Source organism: Ceratotherium simum, chromosome 23 (assembly GCF_057802395.1).
Source record: "Ceratotherium simum simum isolate JZ-2026a chromosome 23, ASM5780239v1, whole genome shotgun sequence".
Classification (NCBI taxonomy): domain Eukaryota; kingdom Metazoa; phylum Chordata; class Mammalia; order Perissodactyla; family Rhinocerotidae; genus Ceratotherium; species Ceratotherium simum.
Window position 1 is genome coordinate 23,134,787 of NC_141922.1, and position 22,448 is coordinate 23,157,234.

Below are 22,448 nucleotides of genomic sequence, written 5' to 3' on the forward strand. Positions count from 1 at the left end.
TTAGCTAGGTTCCTAAAATCACTGCCAAATTAGAAACCCTACCTAGCCATATAAAATTAGCAGTTTTGATCTGGGGGACAGATAAAATGCAGAAATCATTGAACTAAGATATTTGAGTTCTTCTAAATTTCCTCCTTTCTCCCTTTCTTCTCTCTCATTAAGAAATATAAACATGATAAGGTTTGCAAAGATAAATGTAGCTCACTTTATTACTTGTCTAGTCACCAGGTGGGATGAGATGAGAGTATTAATAACCTTAGCAAATAACAGAATTCCATTTAAAATGGTGTGTACTTAAAATCACATTGCGTTAAATGGGGACCTGGAAAATGATGATTTAGGTCTTAAATCTCTTGAGATGTATGCAGGCTTTTTCTTTTTTTTTTAAGTGCAGGAAAAAAAAAATTGCTGAAAACATGAAATTCTGTATCAAGTTAATTATTTGCCAAATCATAATCTTAATGAGTGGATGGTATAATTACAGGAGTTTGAAAGTCACAGAGAGAAATCTGAAGAGTGGACTAATCACATTCATCTGACAAATGATTCAGGATGGGAGAATGTTTGACTCTAAATGTAGAATTTAATGATCTGCAAGGTCTCAAAGTCCAAAGAAACTAATGAACTAGCCTGGCTATTAATAGTCTTCATGAGCCATGGTTCTCGTCCTATTATGTAGGATGTTTTGAGCAATTGTTAACTCACTAGTTTTTGAGATGAAATAAAAAAAAAACTTCAGCTAACCAGTCCCCCTAAGTCCTACAATTGACTTTGAAAGGAAAACAAAATATGACAAGCAAATGGATCCCTCCTGAATTAATGGAACAGATCAAAACCTCAACACCTTTTAGAATGCATCTTGCCTTCAGTATGCTCCCAGTTCAGTGTCGATATGGACATCTCTGTGCACTGAGAACACATCTTCCTGGTGTGGATCTAGAACCGCTGCTAGATGCTCAACCATCAAGGAAACTGGTCCACACACTCTACGTTGAAATGAGCACGGACTTGTTATTACAGAAAGACAAGAGAGAATTTATGGTTAAACTGAAGTTTAGTCAGGAAATTTGATTAGCTCTAATTCATCTCTTTCTCTCGCTCTTTTCCCTTGCTCTGTCACTCTCTTTGTGTTGCACACATTTTTATCAGTGGGGAATTGGGGGTAGAGTTACCATGCTGAGTGTCATCATCCCTCTAGTTTGGATTCAGCATGATCCTTGTCAAATACCATCAGAGTCTCATCCTCACCATGTGCTATGTTTTTGTTTTCTAGATTATTCAGGACAGAATATTCAAGCACATATCACGTAACAGTTTAATATGGAACAAACATCCTGGAGGATTGTTCGTACTACCACAGTATTCATCTTATCTGGGAGATTTTCCTTACTACTATGCTAATTTAGGTAAGTGAGCTCCTTCCAGGGAGCTACTGTTCTTTAGCCTCCAGATGTCCAGAATTAAGGTCCCTTGATTTTTCTGTTCTGTAGCAGGGTCTTCCCAACAGCCTGCATTGGAGATTGCTTTCTAGAGCCCCGTCATAAATGGTGTCTCAAGGTCAAGAATGATAAATCCAGCAAAGCATTGCAGAATGAAAAAATTTCTGTCTTATCTGAGCCACTGCACTTTATTTGTAGTAGAGGTGTTTCTTTCTGAGAAATAGACTCTCCAAATTATGATCATTTTGAACATGACAATGGGTTGGCTATAATTTTAAGTCTCATCATATATAAAATGGAGCTAGGAGATCTCTCCCTAATTATTTTTTTCACAATTCCAACTTCTCTATCTCAGACCAAAGAAAAACTGAATTAATAAAGGGAAAGGAGGAAGATTTAAGAATATATGACAAGGGGGCCGGCCCCGTGGCTTAGCGGTTAAGCGCGCGCCCTCCGCTATTGACAGCCCTGGTTTGGACCCCGGGCGCGCATCGATCCACCACTTCTCCGGCCATGCTGAGGCTGCGTCCCACATACAGCAACTAGAAGGATGTGCAGCTATGACCTACAACTATCTACTGGGGCTTTGGGGGAAAAAAGGAGGAGGATTGGCAGTAGATGTTAGCTCAGAGCTGGTCTTCCTCAGCAAAAAGAGGAGGATTATCATGGATATTAGCTGAGGGCTGATCTTCCTCACAAAAAAAAAAAAAAGGAATATATGACAAGGGACAAATTTATCACTCATTCAACATTTATTGTGCTCCTCTTATGTGCAGTGTTAATGCTATGCAAGGTGGTAGAAATAAAAAGTCAAATGAGATACAGTCTCCACTCTCAAGCAGAGATTCAAGTTGATGTGGCAAGAAGACTCTAGATTTTCCACCCAATGCTGATATTTATTCTCCAATGACGACCTTACCCTTTTTTGAGTTGTACGTATTTAGCTAAGATGAAACTTAAAGAAATTCATGGCCTGAAATATCAACCAGTGGCAAAGAACCATTTAATCTAAACCAAACATGTTATGAGAACCATATCAAAATCAGTGAATGGTCTACACTGGTAATACATTTAGAATTTAGTAATTTTCAGAGTAAGGCAGTATTTGATAAAATTTCTACATATTTCTTATAGAGTATTAAGATCTTCATTTGGAGTTAGCATGCCAGAAATGTGTAAATGATGCTTCTTAAACTATTACAGGAAAATCTAACAGCAATGACTCTTCTTCACTGTTAAAAAAAGGAACCAACCCCTCCATTGTATTTATTCTTCTTACTTGGCAAAACCTTGAATGTGTGTCTAGATAGTGGGAAAGTTAGCTTCTTTCTAACATTCAATTAACGTATTAATTGGATGATATAATTTGCTCTACAAAATATTTGTATTATTTTTTAGTGTGTATAGTCTGATTTTTACCTCTGTCCCATCAATATCAAAGTTTAACTTGAATGTCCCTGCACTCCCCTATTCGCATTTGAGCTACTAAAATGCAAAATTAGTGGGTCCAAACTAATGAAGTTTTAAAAGGCTTTTTAATCTGTCTCCAATTTCTTAGTGAGTTCTTATGGGGAAACTCATTAGGAGGAGAACCCATCTCCTTCCTTCTGTTTGGTGACAGGGGTTGTTTTGCATGTTACCTTTCTACATAGGACTTCAGAGCACACAGTTGGCAGAAGCCTGTGTCGCATGCTTTTTCCCTCGGCCATGTCACTGCTACACAAAGAAGAGATTCTTGGGAGTGATGATGGTGATGATGATTATGATAGCAGCGAACTCATATTGAGCACTTATTATTTGCTAGGTCCTGTTCTAAGTGCTTTGTATGCATTAAGTCATTTAATTGAATTCTAATAACAACCCATTAAGTTTGATACTGTTACTATCAGCTCCATTTCACAGCTGTGGAAACACAGAGGGTTAAGTAATTTTTCTAGAATCCCACCACCACTAAGTGGTAGAACTGGGCCTCAAACCTAGGCAGTCAGGCTCTGGATGCTGTTCTTTTAACCTTCAGCACTTGCAAGTTATTATGTGAAATAGTATTGATCAGGCAAAACCCCCTTAACTATGTAATTAAGAAGACACATGCAAATACCCTGGGAGAGAGAGCACATTTACGTAAACCCATCCTAGGATGTGAGTGACTGGAGTAGACGTTTCTTGAGTTGACAGTGGTGAATGGTGTGTGTGTGTGTGTGTGTTTGTGTATTTAGACTTTCGGTAAGTAAAAAGCAGAAGGGAGATCAAAGATGCATCCCCAAGGGAGGAAAAGGCTATCAAAGGAAGAACCTGGAAATGGACATTGAGCTGTCAATTATCGAGATCTCTAGACTCAGGCAGCAGTTAACTAGCAGCTTTTCACCTTGTTTTGGTTCTGTCAGGACATAAGAGGCGAAGGAAAAATATGCTAGACGGGAACATTAGCTCCAGGGTGAGGCAATGGAGCAAGGAGTAATTTTCCAAGTCTTGTTTTTCAGTGCTTCATTAGGCTCCTCTCCCCTTTCTATTTCAGGTTTAAAGCCCCCCTCCAAATTCACTGCAGTCATCCATGCAGTGACCCCCCTGGTCTCTCAGTCCCAGCCAGTGTTGAAACTTCTTGTGGCTGCAGCCAAATCCCAGTACTGTGCCCAGGTGAGTGGGGGGCTGACAGAGCAGCACTGCCTCCTCCAGCTCAGTGGACTCCCACGCTTTGCTCCCTGGGTCCCATCTAACGTCATGCCCCATTACTCCCCTTTCATTTGTCATGCCTTGTTATGCCCTTTTTGTCAACTTAGAGGTTCTTGGAAGTGAAATCTGGCACAGGTAAGGGGTGGGTCACAAAGAAGTCTTTGCACTGGGGTAAGGTAAAGAATACACATATTCACCAACACATTCTTTACAGAATATGTAAGCACATTATTTTGTTTTTAAATGTCAGAGTTATAAAGGAACATCAGAAGTGCCCCTAGGAGGACCCAGAAAACTAAGTTTCAGTGGAAGAAACAGACTTCTTGTTGTCAGAAGGCACCAACTTTTCTTTCACAGCCACTATGACTAATTATAAAATTGAGAGCAGATTATAATACCTATGGTGAGAATATTTTCCAAATTAGCATCACTCCCATACTTGAACAGTGGTTTTTCTGATTTGTAAATTAGTTTATATAAGCAAGTTTACAAATAAGGAAAGAATTAAATCTTGTTGAAGTATGTTTTTTTGAAATAAACGCATTTATTGGAAATAATGAAGTCACATAAAATCAGCAGCCATTGTGGAGAATCCAGAACATGAGCTCATGCTAATTCCATCTTGCGTTCTCTTATTTCTCCCACATTGCCTGGTGCAGCGCAGTTCACAGCAGATGTTCAGTATACATTTTTATTTAATTTGATCAGTGTTGTTATCTCACTTGTCATCATAAGATATCAGAATTTAGGACACCACTTTCTGAAGATCCAGCAACCCTGAAATTACTTCTTTTCTCCCCAGCTTTCTCCTACCTCCTTGACATAATTTTTCTAGGTTACTCTTTTTGTCCTCTGTCTCTAGTTGTTGAAGTGATCAGGTTCTGAAGGTTGTGTGGAGGTGGACTCCCTTTCAAATTCAGTTTTGATGTCTGCCATTCTGCCTTGCTTAGATCTCCATCTCCTCGCTCTCTAAGAGAAGAAGTGTTGGGCTGGAGGCCTGTATAAATCCAGCCTTACCAAACCATCTAATGATCCCCTGTCCCTTTCAGATCATAGTTCTATGGAATTGTGACAAGCCCCTACCAGCCAAACACCGCTGGCCTGCCACTGCTGTGCCTGTCATCGTCATTGAAGGAGAAAGCAAGGTAGGACTTGAAGGGGAGTTAAGCGTGGGCCCACCAAGGAATCTTCATTTCTCCATAGGGTGCTTTGAGTGTTGGCCCTAGTTGTCCTCCTCCTGCTCATGGAAGTTGCTGGCCATGGACTGTTTTTTCTAAAACTGTACCTGTCTCTGAATGCCTTCAGCTTTGACAGCCATAGACTTTCAGATCAGGGAAACCTCAGTCCCAACACTGACTTTTAGGAGATTTGTGACCCTGTATATACTTTCCTCCTCTGAGCCTCAGTTTCCTCATCTACAGGATGGAAATAATAATACATACCTCACAGGGTTGCTATTAGGATTAAATGAATTCAGGGCCTGGCAATAGTAATCTTTCCATAAATGATGAAGATGAAGATGAGGCTGATGGTGGTGGTGGTGATGCATGAGGTTTGCTTAGCTGATTCATCTGAATTAGCTGTGTCTTTAAGAATAGTACTTCTTCCTCACGTTTATCTTAAAGAGGACATTTTCACCTTAATTTTCTTTGAGTGTCTCCCTCAGAGACTCTCATGAGTGCTGCCTCCTAGCCCCCCACTTCCATTCTCTGATTCATTTTGCCTTGAACTGAATGATCTTCTTAATCATCTCATTGCCCTTCTGGGACTCTATTTGCTAAGGCCTTAAATTGACATTTGAGGCCATGTTTAATCTGGCCTTAGCCAGCCTTCCCAATCTCCTCGATGCTTTCTCCTACAGACCCTGTCCTCTAAGCAAATTTAATCAGTCCTGGTTATCTGAATTGTGCTGTGTCCCTTCCCACCTCTAATTTTTGTCTTTCCCATTTGCTGTAAGTCTTGACCTCACATCCTCAACTCTTCATCTCTGTTATCAAACCTCCCCTACATTCTTGAGGCCCCCATTCACACGCTACCTCCTCTTTGAAATTTCTTCCGCCATTGGAAGCCAGAAGTGAGTTCTGTTTTCTCTAGCTTCTGCTTGTTGCTTTTTTGTGGATCCTATCCATTGTGAAGAAATTAGTCACTTCTAAATAAAACTGAGATTGGTGAAGCTGTGTCATCTAAGTGACTTCCTTTGTCACTCCTCATGGAATCAGGTCATGAGAGATTGTCTCACACTAAGTAAAACATCTGTGAGCTGGAATAAAAAGTATCAATTTATTAGGTTGAACCATTTGAAATCATCATTTGTCTTGCTAAAAGTGGCAGTTTTATAGGGTTCGATATAATGCAGTGAGAATTGTAACTGTCACATGGACGAGATGATCAGTGCATTATCTATTCATTTCCAATGTATGAGTGCCTACTGTGTGCTGGGCACTGTGCAACATGTTAGAGCACAGTGGGGAATATGACAAATGTAGTCATGGCATTCTTAGGGCTGGAGTCAAGCAACCTGGTTATCAGAGAGCTGCTTGGTAAGCATGTAACGAGAAAAAGTGGGAATTAGAATAATCACCTGGCATCATTCTTATGTCTTGTTAAGAATCCATCTCACCATAGGTGTGGTTTCACAAAAGAGACTGGCACGCCAAAATCTCCTACCTACAACCCCTTAATCTTTCTCTCCAGTACTAATGCCTGAGGCCCTGAACAGTGCTCAGATGGATGCTATTAACTTTGAACTTTGGGATTCTTTATGCTTCCATGGGTGACTAGATCTCCTTCTAGTAGATAAGTCTTTCTTTGAATATGTCAGAATATTCAAAAACGATACAGTCTGATTGACTCCCTGGGAGCCATTCTGACTTCTGCAATTAGTATTGCATTTTTATGCACAGACTCATTGATTGGTTTTATATTTTCACTCTCAGCAAGTAGACCCAGTTTCTTTCTTTATAAGATGACGATGATAACAATAGTACCTTTCTCGTGGGCTTTATCAGATGTGTTTTATAAGATACCTCAGATTCTCCCAGCCATAGGTATAACCGGGCTTCTGGCCATTTGTTCAGTCCTAGCCTCCACCTTGGCCACTGATACCAGTGGGCCACATGGTTCCTTTTCCCTCACTCTCACTGCCCTGGGATTGCACCACCTAGTAAAGCATTTGCACTTAAGTCTTGCTTCAGGCTCTGTATTCTAGGGACCCCGGGCTAAGACTTGGGCCCATTTTGAGGATTACAGGAGATACTGGATAACAAGTACTTAGCCCTGTGCATGTGGTACACCAAGGGTTCAATAAAGTCCACTACTCTTCTGGGAACCATTGTAATGTTATGCTTTGTATGATGGGCTCTAGAGTCAGACTTACTTTCCTGTGACCTAAGGCAAGTTATTTAACTCTGTGCCTCAATCGCTCCTTCAGTAAATGGAAGAAATCATAATACCTAACTAATAGGGTAGATAAGGATCAAATGATCTGATACTATACATGTAAATGTACTTAGAAGTGTGGCTGCACACGGTAGCTGCTTGATAAATGTTAACTCTTATTGTGCTTTGTATAATTATAATTTCTTATCTTCCCCATTAGGCAGTAAACTTTTTGAGTCTTGGTCATTTCCTAGCCATGTTTGTTAATTCCAGAAGGGGCTAGGAAATGACCAAGTGGTATACTGGTATATGGTAGCTAAATATTTCTTAAATGAACTAATGAGGAAAACCCAGCTCACTCAGGGTTGACTTTGTAAGTGCATTGGTTCCTTTCATGCTAATCCATTCAACTTTTGCAGTGTAGCTGTGGCAAGGTATTTGAAAGAGAGCCTCTAGTTTCCAAATTAGAATTTGGAAGTGGCTAGCTTATGGGCTCTTAACCTCTGTTGATGAAGCAGGTTCAGAAAAAGGAAATAGATCCTTTTAAAACCAGTGGTTGGGCACATGATGGGGAAGAAGCCATACATCATTCCCCTTTTAGAATCTCCATGTCTAGCCTTGAATTTAAAATTGATGTGTTTGCTGCTTTGGCTGCAAAATTCTATTTTGAATTTATAGGCCTTGTCTTTACAGCTCTGCCCTGTGGGCTTAACAAGGAAAGGTCAGGGCATTGCTAAGCTGGCAGCTAATGGTTTCTGCGTTAGTGGGTAGACGTGTAAACAGCATCAAGAATTGCTTCAGGCTGATGTTTCCGAGTACTGTGCTGATCGCTTTGTATTTTATTTTATTTCAAAAGTCTGAGAAAGAAAGAAAAAAAAACTTGACCCAGTTGACAGATGTGTAGGAGCAGACCCTGGAGCCATTAATGCTGCAGATTTCATCCCTTGAGCTCCCAGAGGTGGGTTAGAGTAGGCACGTCCATCTTTTAATATCATAAGCACTCCAGTAGCTTCACAGGCATGTAAACCGAATCTGAGACGAGGCTTATGGATGAGCTGGCTTCTTGATGTAAATATAGCTTGGGCTTCTTTGGGGCGGTGGGGTGGAGGGTGTTCAGATTTGTGGAGAGCATACCCTTGACAGCCAGGTTAAGTGTCACCCTTTTTCCTTTATCTCTATTTTCCAACTGCTTCGTTCCCTGGCATTTGTGCCTTGAGAGTTGATGGCAAGTGGGTCCTTTCTCTCGCTCTCCAAGTGTGAATTTAGAGAGGGTGTCATAACTGTTACTGTAACTTCCAGAGGAAGGTGGTGAATGTGAGATTGCCATGTGTGTCCCAAATTCACTTTTGAGGTCCTTTTCAAACCTGAGACGGGTATAGTGTAGTGGCTGAGGTGCCCTATAGAATCACACCATCCAGGATGAAAGGCTGGTGGATCCATCTTGAACAAGATACTTAACCTCTCTGTGCCTGAGTTTTCTCACCTATAAAATGGGGGTGTCATAAAGATGAAACGAGGTGATGTACATAAAGAACTTGGAACATTTCCTGGTACATAGTAAATGTTTAAAAAATATGTTATTCTAATATCGTCATTCTCGTGGTTAGTTATTCTACGGTACGTTCAACACAAAGGTTTAGGCTGTGACTGTCACAGAGGAGTCTTTCCAGTCTTAATGTTCCCAATTGATGTCTTTGTCCCCAAAGCCCTCACCACACACACACATACACATACACACACCTCACCATGCCTTATCCTGGTGTTGCCCAAACTTTACTCATATACTATCTTCACGATTTCCTAAACCCATGGACCACATGTGCAATTGTTTGTTTAATATTTTTCTTTAAATCAGCTTACTTTTCATTTTAATGGAATTTTTTTTAAATAACTTGACTATGACCTTTTATTGCTATAGCTACTAATATATGTATATATTTTTTCTAATCTGCACTAAAATAAATAAAGAGTAGAATTTTTAAATGCTTGTCCGAACACCTCCTACAGTAACCTAGCCTTCCAGTGGTGTGTGTTCCACACTTGGAATCCCTGTGTCATCCATCCACTCTCGCCTGGCCTCGGAGTGTTGGGTCTCTCTTCCATGCCTTTGCATCTACTGAGCTCTCTGACTATTAGGCCTCGTTTCTATGTGTACCTGGTGGATTCCTGTCCATCAAGGTCCTACTTCTATGAGGGCTTCACCTGCTCTTCCAAGCCTCTGATTGCTGTATCCTGTGATCTCCTGGCACTTTGCGTATCAGGCTAGGACTGATCATTTGCATCTGGGTCTCTGCAGACTGTGAACTCCTCCAAGACCAAGAACATCTCTTATTTACCTTTGTACTCTCTTTGATTAGCAAGATGTCTGTATGCAGGAAGTGCCCAATAATTGTGGAACAAATGAATCTTCTCTGATGGGAAATGGAAGTCTTCAATGTTGAGGGGTGACATGGTGGTAGAACATTCTTTCTGAAAGTGAGGATGGGGAAGTTTCCTGAAAACAAGACTCTAAAAACAAGACTCTAAAGTTACCTCTCTTTTCCCTAATTCTGCCCCTTCTGACTGCTTTTTCCTTACTCCCAGGTCATGAGCAGCCGTTTTCTGCCCTATGACAACATCGTCACAGACGCAGTGCTCAGCCTTGACGAGGACACCGTGCTTTCAACCACGGAGGTAAGCGCCACGCCCCAGGAGCAGGTGGTGGGCTCTTCAGGCAGTTGCCCCAAACCCCAAGGAGCCAGCGCCTTTTTTTGCCCTTGCCTTGACCGAGTTGAAAACGTTTTTCAAAACTTCCTGCAGAGTCGGTTTTAATCAACCCAGTTCCTGTTAGCACCTTGCCACCACCTGGCACCCTGACGAGGGCATTTCCCCTTTGTTTTCTCTGCTAATTGGCTCCTCATTTGCATGGCTGTGCCTCACCTCTCCCCTCCCGCCTGCCCTCCTTTTTTGCTTTTAAACAGCCTAGCTGTGGGCAGGTGTGCAGCAGAACCAAGGGCGGGCAGCGGGGAGTACCTGTTTAGCATTGTCTTGAAACGCTGTCCAGAGCCAACAGCCTGTCCTTCCCCAGTTATCCTAATGCCTGTGCAGGTGTGTGTTGCCTTTGTTAGGGAACACTATTCTGGGTTCTAAAGGCAGCTTTTCGGTCTTGGTTTAAAGTGCTCATTTTCTTTCACCCACACAAGAGCAAACGGTTTCACTTCAAGGCTGAGATGGAGATCCCTGCTATTTCAGATGATCAGGGTTTGTGCCAAAAATAAGATTGCACAAAGAATGTGTGAGGAGGAGAGAGAGGAAAGATAGATATGATAGAAAACCAATTTTTACAACTCGAATGAGTATTGATCTCTGAAACCTTACTTGAAACCACAGAAGGGACCAAAGACAGTTATATAAAAATGTACTGTATCAGAAATACATTATTAAGTGTAGCTGCTAAGAAGCATGGAGACTTAACTACTTATGCTTTTCCCTTTCTTTTTTCCTTTTTATTCGTAATCATTTTCTTTTCAATTTAAACATCAGCATTTACCAGCATGCACTTTCCTGGACCCCAGTCTGATTCTAATGGCCTGCTGCCCACGTAGCCAGGACTTGGTGTTAACCTCGGCTGGCAGTCTCAGTGTCTCTTTCTTGAAATTCCATGGATGCTTCCAATTTCCATCAAATGGAGTTGAACGGACGTTATGTGCAAGGGCAACCTAAATAACCCCAGGACACAATGTCCTGGGCCTCACCTTGGTAAAATGCTTTCTGTGTAGCCCAAGCTCTATAAATACTTGGTGAATGAGTGATTGGAAGGATGCATGCTGAGGGGATTAAAGTGTGAACACACAGCCAATTGTGTCATGTATAGGTCGGCAGGAGAAAGGGGTGGGAGGGGAGAAGATACACTTAATGTTCAAAGGGAAAGACAGCTATGGAATATGGGGTATGAGACACTCCAACATGCATTTTTCTACTGCTTCCTACAAAAGAAGCTGGCATCCCTGGAACACACTCATTCAACAAGTATTTATTGAGGGATTTCTTTGTTCTGGTCTCCATGCCAGGTACTGTGATCACACAATTCCTGCCTGTAGCTTTCAGAGTCCTGGCAGCCAGCAGAATTCAAATCAAGTGATTCACATGAAGGAAGTGAGGATTATTTAGGGAGATGGGTGGGGTTAAAGGACTCCACAGAGATGGTGAGGCACCTGGAGAGGGGCAAGAGTGGGAAGCAGCCCTCGCCCCTAGGCCTGAAGGAGCAAGGGAAGGAGATAGTGTTTCCACAGTTCCTGAGAGATGGACCTGGGAAGAAGAGACTGCTTATAAGAGCTGTGATCATGGAGGGATGTGACAACTGCCAGAACTCTGGTGCGAAAGCTGGGAGGGAGCAGAGAAGAAATACCCCGACCTCTCTCTCTATCTTACCTCCATTTTCCTGCTGGCGACTCCCATTGACCTAACCCAATCAGCCACCAGCCAGCAAGGAAGACCAGGTTGTGCTGTCCATAAGATTCCGTCATCCCAGGGCACAGAGCATGGCAAGAAGAGTGGAGAGGGGATCTTGAAGGACAAACACAGGAAAAACAGCACATTGCCATGGCAGAACATATGGTCACGACAACTACAACATATACCTAAATCATTATCCCATGATCTGAACTATTGACTCAACTTATACCTTCCCCTGAGCACAGGACAATTAGCCTCACTCTAGAATTTGTTTATCCCTGCCCCATGGTGAAATAACTTTCAGCTGCTGTGATATAGCTGTGTGCTCTTCAAAGAATAGCAATTCCAGCCACTCAATGCATGCTGGGAGGAACATGTGTTGTATGTGAAGTCATTAGAAGTCAACATGGGTTGAAAATGGTATGGAAATTTAAGAGGCCAGCAGTCTGGTTTACTTTTGCCCGCTGATCAGTGGAGTGGTTGTGTCACCTCAAATGGTCAAAGACAAGGACTTCTCTTTTCTCTCTTTTTAGGTGAATAGATGTTGGTTCATTTTATTCCCTCTCTAAGGATTCTTAGCTTGTTTAAATGTCTCTCTGTAGTGTGAAGGATAGATTTTTTAACAGCATCCTCTAAAGGGTATTAGATATAGTTGGTTTATAGTTATTTACATTTATCTGGGTTGCTGCAAATTCTCAAAAGAAAACAGATGTTGGTTTTTAAGAGAAAAGGGCCCATGAGCTGACCTTTGCCTTCTTTGATGTGTTAATGATCTGCATGAAAGCGGAACTATCACAAGAATCATAGTTTTATCTGAATTTACTTTTGAGTTCTTTTGAAATAGCTTGAAACGGCTTTGAGATAGTAAGAAATTCATGTGATGAAAACACCCCATCGGGTTCTACAGTAGTTGACAGTGCATGTGTTTCCTTTTCAAAGAATAATGGAAAACCCCAAAGAGTGCTGACAGCCGGGCTGATTCTTTGATGATGTCTGTATAGTATACTATCCCATCAGTTGGCACCATTAGTATTGAACGCCAGGGACCATGTGCAGGTTACGGCAACCTGATTTCAATTTTCTGGCAAATACTGTCCTCTCCTCTGCTGTCTTTTTAACTTTGAGATGCCCTGCTTTCTTAATGCAGGCATCACCGCCCAACTTTTCCCCCCGCTAAATGTTCTCGTTTAGGGGAACAAGCTGTATTGTTAAGGCTTTCTTATTTTGAGATAGGGTACCAAACTAGATTTTCGTAAAAATTTAAATTTATAGCTGTTTACAAAAATGATGACTTCTAACTAAGCCCAAAGAATTTGGAGATAAAAGGACCCTTAGAAATCACCCAGGCCAGTGTTTCCCCAAAGATGGTTTGTGCACATTAAATAGTTTTATGGTTTATGGCAAGCATATTTCATTTTAACAATTATTATTTACCTTAATGTTTGTTAGAAAATAATGTGGCCAGAGATCAAACTTAGGATTTCACTGACATGTTTACCCAGGATGAGACTAAGAGAAAAAGAAAAAACGAATAGGTACTTTAAAGACAAATATTAAGTCATTAACGTGTGGGATGGGAATGTGGCAAAAGTGGGGATGATGTTATACACGTGGTAAAAGCTTGGGAAATATTGATCTAGGGTTATTTGCTTTGCCTATTTTTTTTAATTGAGGTAAAAGTCACATAACATAAAGTTAATCATTTTAAAATGTGTAATTTCAGTGGCATTTTTAGTACATTTGCAGTGTTGTACAGTCATTACTCATTACCTCTATCTTAATTCTGAAACATTTTCATCACCGTAAAAGGAAACCTCATACCCATTAATCAGTCACTCCCTAGCCTTTTGAACCATCAATCTATTTTCTGTCTCTGTGGATTTGCTTATTATGGACATTTCATATAAATGGAATCACACAATGTATGGCCTTTTGTGTGGCTTCTTGTGCACATCGTAATGTTCTCAAAGTTTGTCCATGTTGTAGCATGTATCATTGCTTCATTCTTTTTTTATAGCTGTATAATGTTCCATTGTATGGATATACCACATTTGGTTTATCCATCAGTTGATGGAATTTGAGTTGTTTTCACCTTTTGGCTATTTTGAATAGTTATTTTCTCTGCTTTTGATCCTCTGAGAGGGGAGGAAATGGACTGGCCAGCATCTCTCAGTGCCCTAGCCACCATCACAGTGCTAGAACTTGAAATATTTGTGGAACAAATGAAATTTACATCTGGTTTGCTTGTCAAGAAGAGATAGGGCACAGGTTGTAGGGTGAATGTGTAACCTGTATAAGGGATCAATTGCTTTTAACACTGTAGCAACAGAGCTAAAAGGGAGGCTATGATAACAGTACACACCAAATCTGTGACCCAGTGGCCTGGGTTTGAATCTTGGCTCTGCCATTTACTAGCTCAGGCAAATTACTGGAATCTCCATATACCTTAGCTTCCCCCTCTATGAACTGGAGACTATAAAATTACCTACATTACGGGTTTTTGTGAGGATTAGATGAGTTAAAATGTGTAAGTACCTATAACCACACCTGTGACATTATAGGCACTACACAATTATGAGCATTATATGATTGTTTACTATTATTTTTGCTTTCTGTGTATTATTTATCATTCATCAAATAATCACAGAAAATCAGAAGTGAGCTTACACATTAGAAAACAGACTCTTTGCTAGTTACAAATGTTAGTTTACAGCGGGTTCAGAAGTACCTGCTTGGGGTTATTATAAGCACTGGAAAGTCATTTAGCTGTGTGTGCTTTACAAGAATCCTGTGGCTTCACATGGCCTTGTCCCCATGTACTCTTGGTGATTTTTCACTGGGTATGCTTTTTCTATTTTCCCCTGCACTGTGTATCTTCAAACCCAAGAAGCCTGCATTGTTATTTCTATAGGATAGCTGCTCTGTATTCCTGTTGCAACTTGTGTGCCTTTTAAACATCTTTTCTCTTGCTTGTAAGAGGATGCTTTTATTTTAGTCCCTGTGCCTTTGCTGTGTGCTGGTTATGAGGTCTGCTGTATATTCATACTCTGAACGTCTATAGGAAATCTGCTCCCATTTCTAAAACAGATGCGTGTGTGCCTCACGGGACTCTGCGATCACGAGCACCCCCAGGGTGGGGCGGGGGGAAGCAACTGCTTTTTCCCTTGTTTTTAGCTTGAACAGACCAGATTTCTAAAGGACATATCAGCAAATGTTTTTTGTTTTTTCCTTCTTGCATTTCCACACTGATCTGAAGTTTCTTTAACCGAAAACATTAAAATGTGCATAATTACGGGGCAAAATGTCAAGCAGTCAGTTTAATTTGCTGATGAATACATGGAATTAATGTTTCGCAACAGTCCCGGGATTTTGCTTTATGAATTAGCAGGGGGAAGGTAATGTTTTGTTGACATTTGTTAACACTGTTGATTGCTTGTTTGGCTTGTGTTCTGCCTGCAGGTGGATTTTGCCTTCACGGTGTGGCAGAGCTTCCCCGAGAGGATTGTGGGGTACCCCGCGCGCAGCCATTTCTGGGATAACTCTAAAGAGCGGTGGGGGTACACGTCCAAGTGGACGAACGACTACTCCATGGTGTTGACAGGAGCTGCTATTTACCACAAGTGAGGAACTCAGACATCTCGCCCCTGGATCTTTATATAGCTCCTTATATTAGTTTCTGGCTGCTGCATAAGTAGGAACTTGGGCAAAATGTTGTTAACATTAACAAAAATTAATTTGCATTCCCGTTTTAGTTTTGTTGATGTGGCCAACATGTGTCTTTGAAACCAATAAAACCTCTTGGCTTATTGCATTTCCAGAAATTATGGTAGAGTAACCTCTTCCGTTAGTCTGAAGTCTGAAGACATACTCAAGGTGTATTGAGTAACTGAATATTTTGAATAACAACAAAAGTAAATATTTAACTGAGCGCCTTCCTCCCAGACACTGTTCTAAGTGCTCGGATTTACCATTGAGTAAAATAGAAAAAAATCCCTGCCTGTTTAGGTCTTATATTCTAACAGGAGGAGACACAATATACATAATAATCTTATAATGTGTTAAGGAGATGAGTTATATAGCAAAAAGACAAAGTAGAAGAAAACAACAAAACTATTCAAACATTAACAGGGTCAAGGATCAGAAGTGCTGAAGGCAGAGAAAGAGCAGGTTAGAGAGTGGCCAGGGTGATCCTCATGGAGCAGGTGAGTTTGAGCAGAGTCTTCAAGGAGCAGAGGAAGTCAGCCAAGAGAATATCTGTAGGAAGAGGGCTATGGCATAGGGAATAGCCAGAATAAATACCCTGAGGCAGAATGTTGGAGGAATATCAAGAAGACCAATGTGACTATAGTGGAGTGAGTGGAAAGCAGGTGAGAGAGGTCATGGGAGCCCAGATGCAGGACCTTGCTGTCCATCATGAGGACTTGACTTTCCTTTAAGTGACATGGGGAGCCAGTGCAGGGGGTTGAGCAGAGACGTCTTTCTTATGTTTTAGGGGTCCACTCTGGATGTTGTGTTAAGGATAGACTATAAGGGGGCCAGAGTAGAAGCAGAGAGACCTATTAGGAGGTGACTGACATTATCTAGGCAAGAGATGATGGAGCCTGGGACCAGAAAGTGAGCAATGGAGGTAGTAAGTAGTGATCAGATTGTGGGTGTATTTTGAAGATGCTCCAGCATGATGTCCTGACAGATTGGATATAGAGTTGAATGACTCTAATTTTTTTGACCTGTAGAACTAGAAGGATAGAGGAGCTAGCCATCAACAGAGATGGAGAACGCTGTAGATGGAATAGGTGTTAGGGAAAATACAGGAGTTCAGTGTTGGGCATATTAAGACATCCAAAAGGGTAAGCTGGAAAAATCACGGGTGGAGATATAAATTTGAGAGTTGTTTGCATATATTTGGTCTTTATAGCCAGAGGACTCAGGTAAGATCGCCAAATTAGTGAGTGTAGATAGTTAACATTCATGACTCAATCACTAATGAAATCTCCACTCTTCTGCCTTAGTAAGGTGAACACACCAATCTTAACCTAGTCTTTTTCAGTAAAGTATAGAGAATCTTGCCATGTCAGGGATCGAGTTGGAAATGCACAAGGTATAAGCATTTAGGCTGACTGAATCCTGATCTCAAGATTCCATCTCTTGAAAGTTCATTGTTCCCTTTGTTCCTGCCACTACCACTCAAGCAGTCGGATTAATTCAAAAGATTTTTCCTATAAATATATATGTCCCTCCAAAAAAAAATGTGATGAGAAATAATTCAAATTAATTGTGTGTTCTCCATAATGGTTGACTACCATATTAATTGGGGTTTTGCTCTAATAGTGTTGAAAATATGGTTTAGAGGCCACAAAAATAGAAAAGTACATTGTTGCACTCGGAGTTATGGGAGAGTATTGAATACAGTTCTCATTAAGCCAATAATTAAAATTGTAAAGCAGCTTGTAGTGATATATAGATCATGTGTCAGTAACTTCTCTTGCCCTCTAAGTATTCAGTTGCTAAACAACCAGCCTGATATTAAAATTAGGCTGAGCAAGCAATATCTGCATCTATGTGTATCTCTGTACTTTGTTTTCTTATCCATAAACAGGAATAATAATAGTACTTATATGTTCCTTATGAGGATTAGATGAGGCATTTCTTGTAAAGCACTTTAGAACATTATCTGGCACGTCGTAAGTACTGTATGTGATAGCTATCATCATCATCATCCATAATATGTTTTAGGGATTCATAGAATGGGTATGTGTTTTCTGTCAAAGGAGACCACCTGTCCTTATATAATGATGGCCCCCTGTGAAACCCGTCTTTGGTTTTTACAGATATTATCACTACCTGTACACCCATTACTTGCCAGCCAGCCTGAAGAACATGGTGGACCAACTGGCCAACTGTGAGGACATTCTCATGAATTTTCTGGTGTCTGCTGTGACAAAATTGCCTCCAATCAAAGTGACCCAGAAAAAGCAGTATAAGGAGACAATGATGGGACAGGTAAGAGAAGGAGAACCTTTCTCCACTGCTTTACTCACTGGTGGTTCAGCCTGAGGTAATGAGGACTCGCTGTTCCTCTAGGAAGCATAATGAGGCGATATCAGGAAAAAAACACATCTAAAAGTTCTGAGGGAGTGTATGGTTGGCACATGGATAATTAGGAAGACGTAAGTCAAGGGTATCTTTATGTCAAGAACATAAAAGCTCTCATATAACCTACAAGGTGGCCTGAGAAAGACATATCTTATGCAGAGTTAAAGACCTACGAAAAATTTACGTAAGTTTATTGTAGATATTTTGTCTAATGAATAGCTAATAATAACTCTCAACACAGCTTTCTGGTGGTTGCTCTTGAGTTGGATGAACATCATGATGGCAGACCAGCAGTCACAATACTTGATTTTCAGTTCTAGAACCAGCATTTCTAAGCTGTAGGCAAGTTAGTTACCCTCTGAAACTCAATGGCTCATCTTTGAAATGGAAATAGTGTAATCTACCTCTTAGGGTTGAGATAACACATATAAAAGATTTTATAAAAGTAAAATATTGTGTTGAGTCATAAAAGTTTAGTACTAAAGATACTTGCAAGGAAATATAATCCAACTTGCTCTTTTTGCAAGTAAGGAAACTAGGGCCCAGAGAATTTAAGCATGTTGCTACTAGTTTCCCGGTATTAGAGACAGAACTGGGAATTGAATCCTAGGCTCTGTTCTTTCCCCTGCTTGTTCTTCTACATCCCAGGGTCCTGTAACAGGATGATCTGGATATGGTGAAGCTCATCTACCTTTATTCATCTTGGACAGAGCTGAGCACTATAAGTAAGAAATCAAAAACTTTAAGTCAGACCATTTAGATCTACCCAAGTTAAATCGTGGAGCATCCAACAGGATTTGAGTCAAGGACATACTTTAACACAGTTATATCAGTTCAGTTGTTTTGGGGTGTTCCATGTACCTTGTTCTAACGGTTATTGAAAATTATATACAAATCTAGCTTTTGTAAAGGAAAACTTAGCCAGGCCTCATGTTAACACAATTGATGATTTTTCATTCACTAAATTTAGTAAGAGCAACAAATATACAGGGTTTTAAGTTTATAAAATTTAGTCATTCAGTATTTTCTGAACACGTGTAGGTTATCAGGCACTGTTCTAGGTACTGGTTATGACAAAGCTGCTGTCCTTGGTGAGCAAAGAGTCTAGTGGAAAATTCTGTTTCCCTCTAACTATGAAAAGAACAGGCAAGAGGATTTGCAAGGATTTTTAATCTTTAAAGCTGAAAGCCTATTCAAATTCAAAGATGCATTGAGTGTCTACTATGTGTCCAGGCATTTTCATGCATATTATCTCATTTAAGGACACAACATTCCTTTAATATTCTTTGCTCAGAGAGTTCTAAGAACTTCTCTGAGGTTATATACTAATTAGGGGTGGAACTCTGATAATACATGATTTCTTAGGGGTTGGTGTTTTGCCCTTTTCATAGATTTGTCTATTTCTACCAAACCAATATTTCTAGTAGTAATTTGACACATCTTTTGGGACAAATCTAAATTTAGCCTCAGGTCTAACTAGGTGTGTCTGGTTAGATATGTACCGTCTTTGCCCCCTTCTTCCCATCATATACATTTGTTTGAGTGTTTGTATGACTGGTGAAGTAAATGGATATCATGCTCTAAGATTATGCTTTTATTACACAGGAAAGATATCTTCTCTAATAGGTTGGTTGACCCAAAATAAATGTTAAACTCTAGAGGCAAAAAAGATACTCGAGGGGCTGGCCCCATGGCCTAGTGGTTAAGTTCGGTGTGCTCCATTGCGGCAGCCCGGGTTCTGTTCCTGGGCACTGACCTACACCACTTGTTGGCAGCCATGCTGTTGTGGTGTCCCACCTACAAAATAGAGGAAGATGGGCATGAGTGTTAGCTCAGGGTGAACTTCCTCAAGCAAAAAAATGGAAGATTGGCAATGGATGTTACCTCAGGGAACATCTTCCTCAGCAAAAAACAAACAAAAAAAGATACTCGAATGATTCAATGGACTTTTTTTTTTCCCCCTTCCGTTTGTAAGAGAGAATAAGAATGAGCTTAAGCTCTTGAGAGTATTTCCATTTGCACATGTGAACACTTGCCTGGATGTGAGGGTCTGGCCTTTTGAGAATGAGTGGGCCAGTCAGAAATGGCCTGCAAGCCCATACCCACTTAGGAAGAAAATGAGGCACCTTTGGGACTGTCTGCTCTGATGTGAACTCAAGTGGTCGGCTTAATTTGATACTTGATCTCCTAGTATAAATAGTAAAGAATGGAGCCTGAGTTCTGCTGCTTTCTAGCCTTGAACAAATAATTTTAGCTTTCCTGAACCTGCTTCCTCATCTATACAATGAGGGTGTTATTACCTGAGTAGATAACTTGACCAGGTAGTTGTGTGGCTCAAATGAGCTTCATGAAAACACTTTACAAATAGTATTTTGTTTGTTATTCTGCTGCTGAGAGGAAACTTGACATTTGTATTTACCTTCAATGGTTACTTTCAAGCATGTTGACGCTTGTGGTTTTAAAGTGACTGTGAGTGATTCTTGCAGTAAAATGTACCTTCCTATGAAAGTATTTTCTAACAGTGCAAGAAGATGCAAGTATGTTGAACAGCAACACACATCCATGTACATCATTAAACAGTTGGCTAATGACGTAAATGAGTTTGTGGGGTTTTTTCCCCATAATTGAGCATCCTACCTTTTCCTTGTTTCATAAAAACATGGTTTTAAAGACATTATGCTTAGTTGGTCTATTTAAATTTCAGCCCTCAAGGTCATTTAAGGCTTTCTTTTAAATCAGTGTCAGTCATTTACATGGTCTAAAAATATTTAACCCATCTTAGGGGCAACACAGAGAGCTAAAGAGATGGTAGCCATCTTTTCTACTTACCCAGAATCAACCAAATAAATTAGAAGGTTTTAGAAAACTGTCTTTGAAACCACAAACACATTGTTAGTCATAGTATTTGATCCTAGGTGCAAAGAGAAGTTTTGTATTTAGTGACCATGGTAATTGAGGTTCAATTGGTAAGTCGTTCACTGACCAGAGAATTAGTCAGTCAATATAGATCTTTATTTGTGTGTTTTTAGCGTTGAGGAATGTAGCATATCTCGGGAAAACCTTCTGGTGAGTCTTAAAACCAGGATCAGTGCTTGCATTTTCCCCAGGCACATGGATGGGGAAGCTTGGTACCCAGGCCAGACCCCAAGCTCTGCTGTGTGCCCATGAGTCTGACTTGGTTTCTGCAGTGTTCCCATCTCACCGTGCACCTCTCTCATTGTCTTCCTCATCTCTCTCCTTTTCCCCAGACTTCTCGGGCTTCCCGCTGGGCTGACCCGGACCACTTTGCCCAGCGACAGAGCTGCATGAATACATTTGCCAGCTGGTTTGGCTACATGCCGCTGATCCACTCTCAGATGAGGCTCGACCCCGTCCTCTTCAAAGACCAGGTCTCTATTCTGAGGAAGAAATACCGAGACATTGAGCGACTTTGAGGAATCCAGCCAAGTGGGGGAGGGGAAGCAAGAAGGGACGGGGGTCAAGCTGCTCTCTCTTCCCACTGCAGATCCGCTCAGCAGTGGAGCCAGATTGTGCCAAGTATCCAAATAAACTTAGATGAACAGAATGACAAAACAAAAAAAGGCCAATGAGAACTCAACTCCTGGCTCCTGGGACTGCACAGGACTGCTCCAAACTCACCTCACTGGCTTCTATGTCCCAAGACTAGGTTGTGTACAGTTTAATTATGGAACATTAAATAATTATTTTTGAAATGATTGCTATGCAGGTTTAAACTTTTTTAATGATCAAAACTATTAAAAACCAGAGTTCTTTCTTTAATCAAAATTGTGTTGGTTGTGACTATTTCAAAGCTGCTACTCCTCTTCCCACGAACATCATTGCCATTGGTCATGCAGGGTTTCCTGCAGGTACCAAAGCTCAGACTTCATGGAAAACACAATAAGTCACTCGACCCAGTGTCACGACATAACCGAGCATAAGTCAAGATGAGTTCTTTATTCAGCTTTGCCAGTGCAAATTGTTTTCCACTTTGATTTTGCAGATCCACTTGAATTTTTGTCTCTAAAATGTCGCTGCATGAGAGAAAGTATTATGACTTCCAGGTAGGCAGTTCTAACTGAAAACTTTATGTTTGGGATATATAATTATGATAATCTTTTTAATTGGGGGGTGGGGGGAGTTAGTACCAAGAAAACACTAGTATAATTAAGAAGTGTTCAGTTTGTACAAGAAACCATCCAGACAATCCACCGGCATATTAGTGAGATGGAAATATTGACCCACCACAATGACCCAATGCTTTTCAGGGGTGTGGGCTAGATGAAACATCCAACATTGACATACTTCTGCTTAGAGCTGGGGAAAGCTTTGGTTTAGAGGCAAAGGAAGGATGATTATATTGGGGGAACATTATTTACAAAACAAGCTCATTCATGATTGTGAAAACCTCAAGTTTCAGAAGCTACTGTATTG

The 22,448-nt window shown here is 40.7% G+C and overlaps 1 protein-coding gene across 1 annotated transcript in view; it reads left to right on the forward strand.

Moving 5' to 3' along the window:
• The window catches only part of EXT1 (exostosin glycosyltransferase 1), a 276,254-nt gene extending 254,523 nt beyond the window's left edge, over positions 1-21,731 (forward strand). Inside the window, exons 5-11 of the mRNA XM_004431120.2 lie at positions 1,274-1,406; positions 3,955-4,073; positions 5,159-5,254; positions 10,071-10,160; positions 15,381-15,541; positions 17,750-17,921; positions 21,263-21,731. Coding sequence (XP_004431177.1) covers positions 1,274-1,406; positions 3,955-4,073; positions 5,159-5,254; positions 10,071-10,160; positions 15,381-15,541; positions 17,750-17,921; positions 21,263-21,448 — 957 coding nt within the window. The 3' untranslated portion in view covers positions 21,449-21,731. The remainder of the gene's footprint in view (positions 1-1,273; positions 1,407-3,954; positions 4,074-5,158; positions 5,255-10,070; positions 10,161-15,380; positions 15,542-17,749; positions 17,922-21,262) is intronic.
• Positions 21,732-22,448: the final 717 nt, after the last annotated feature.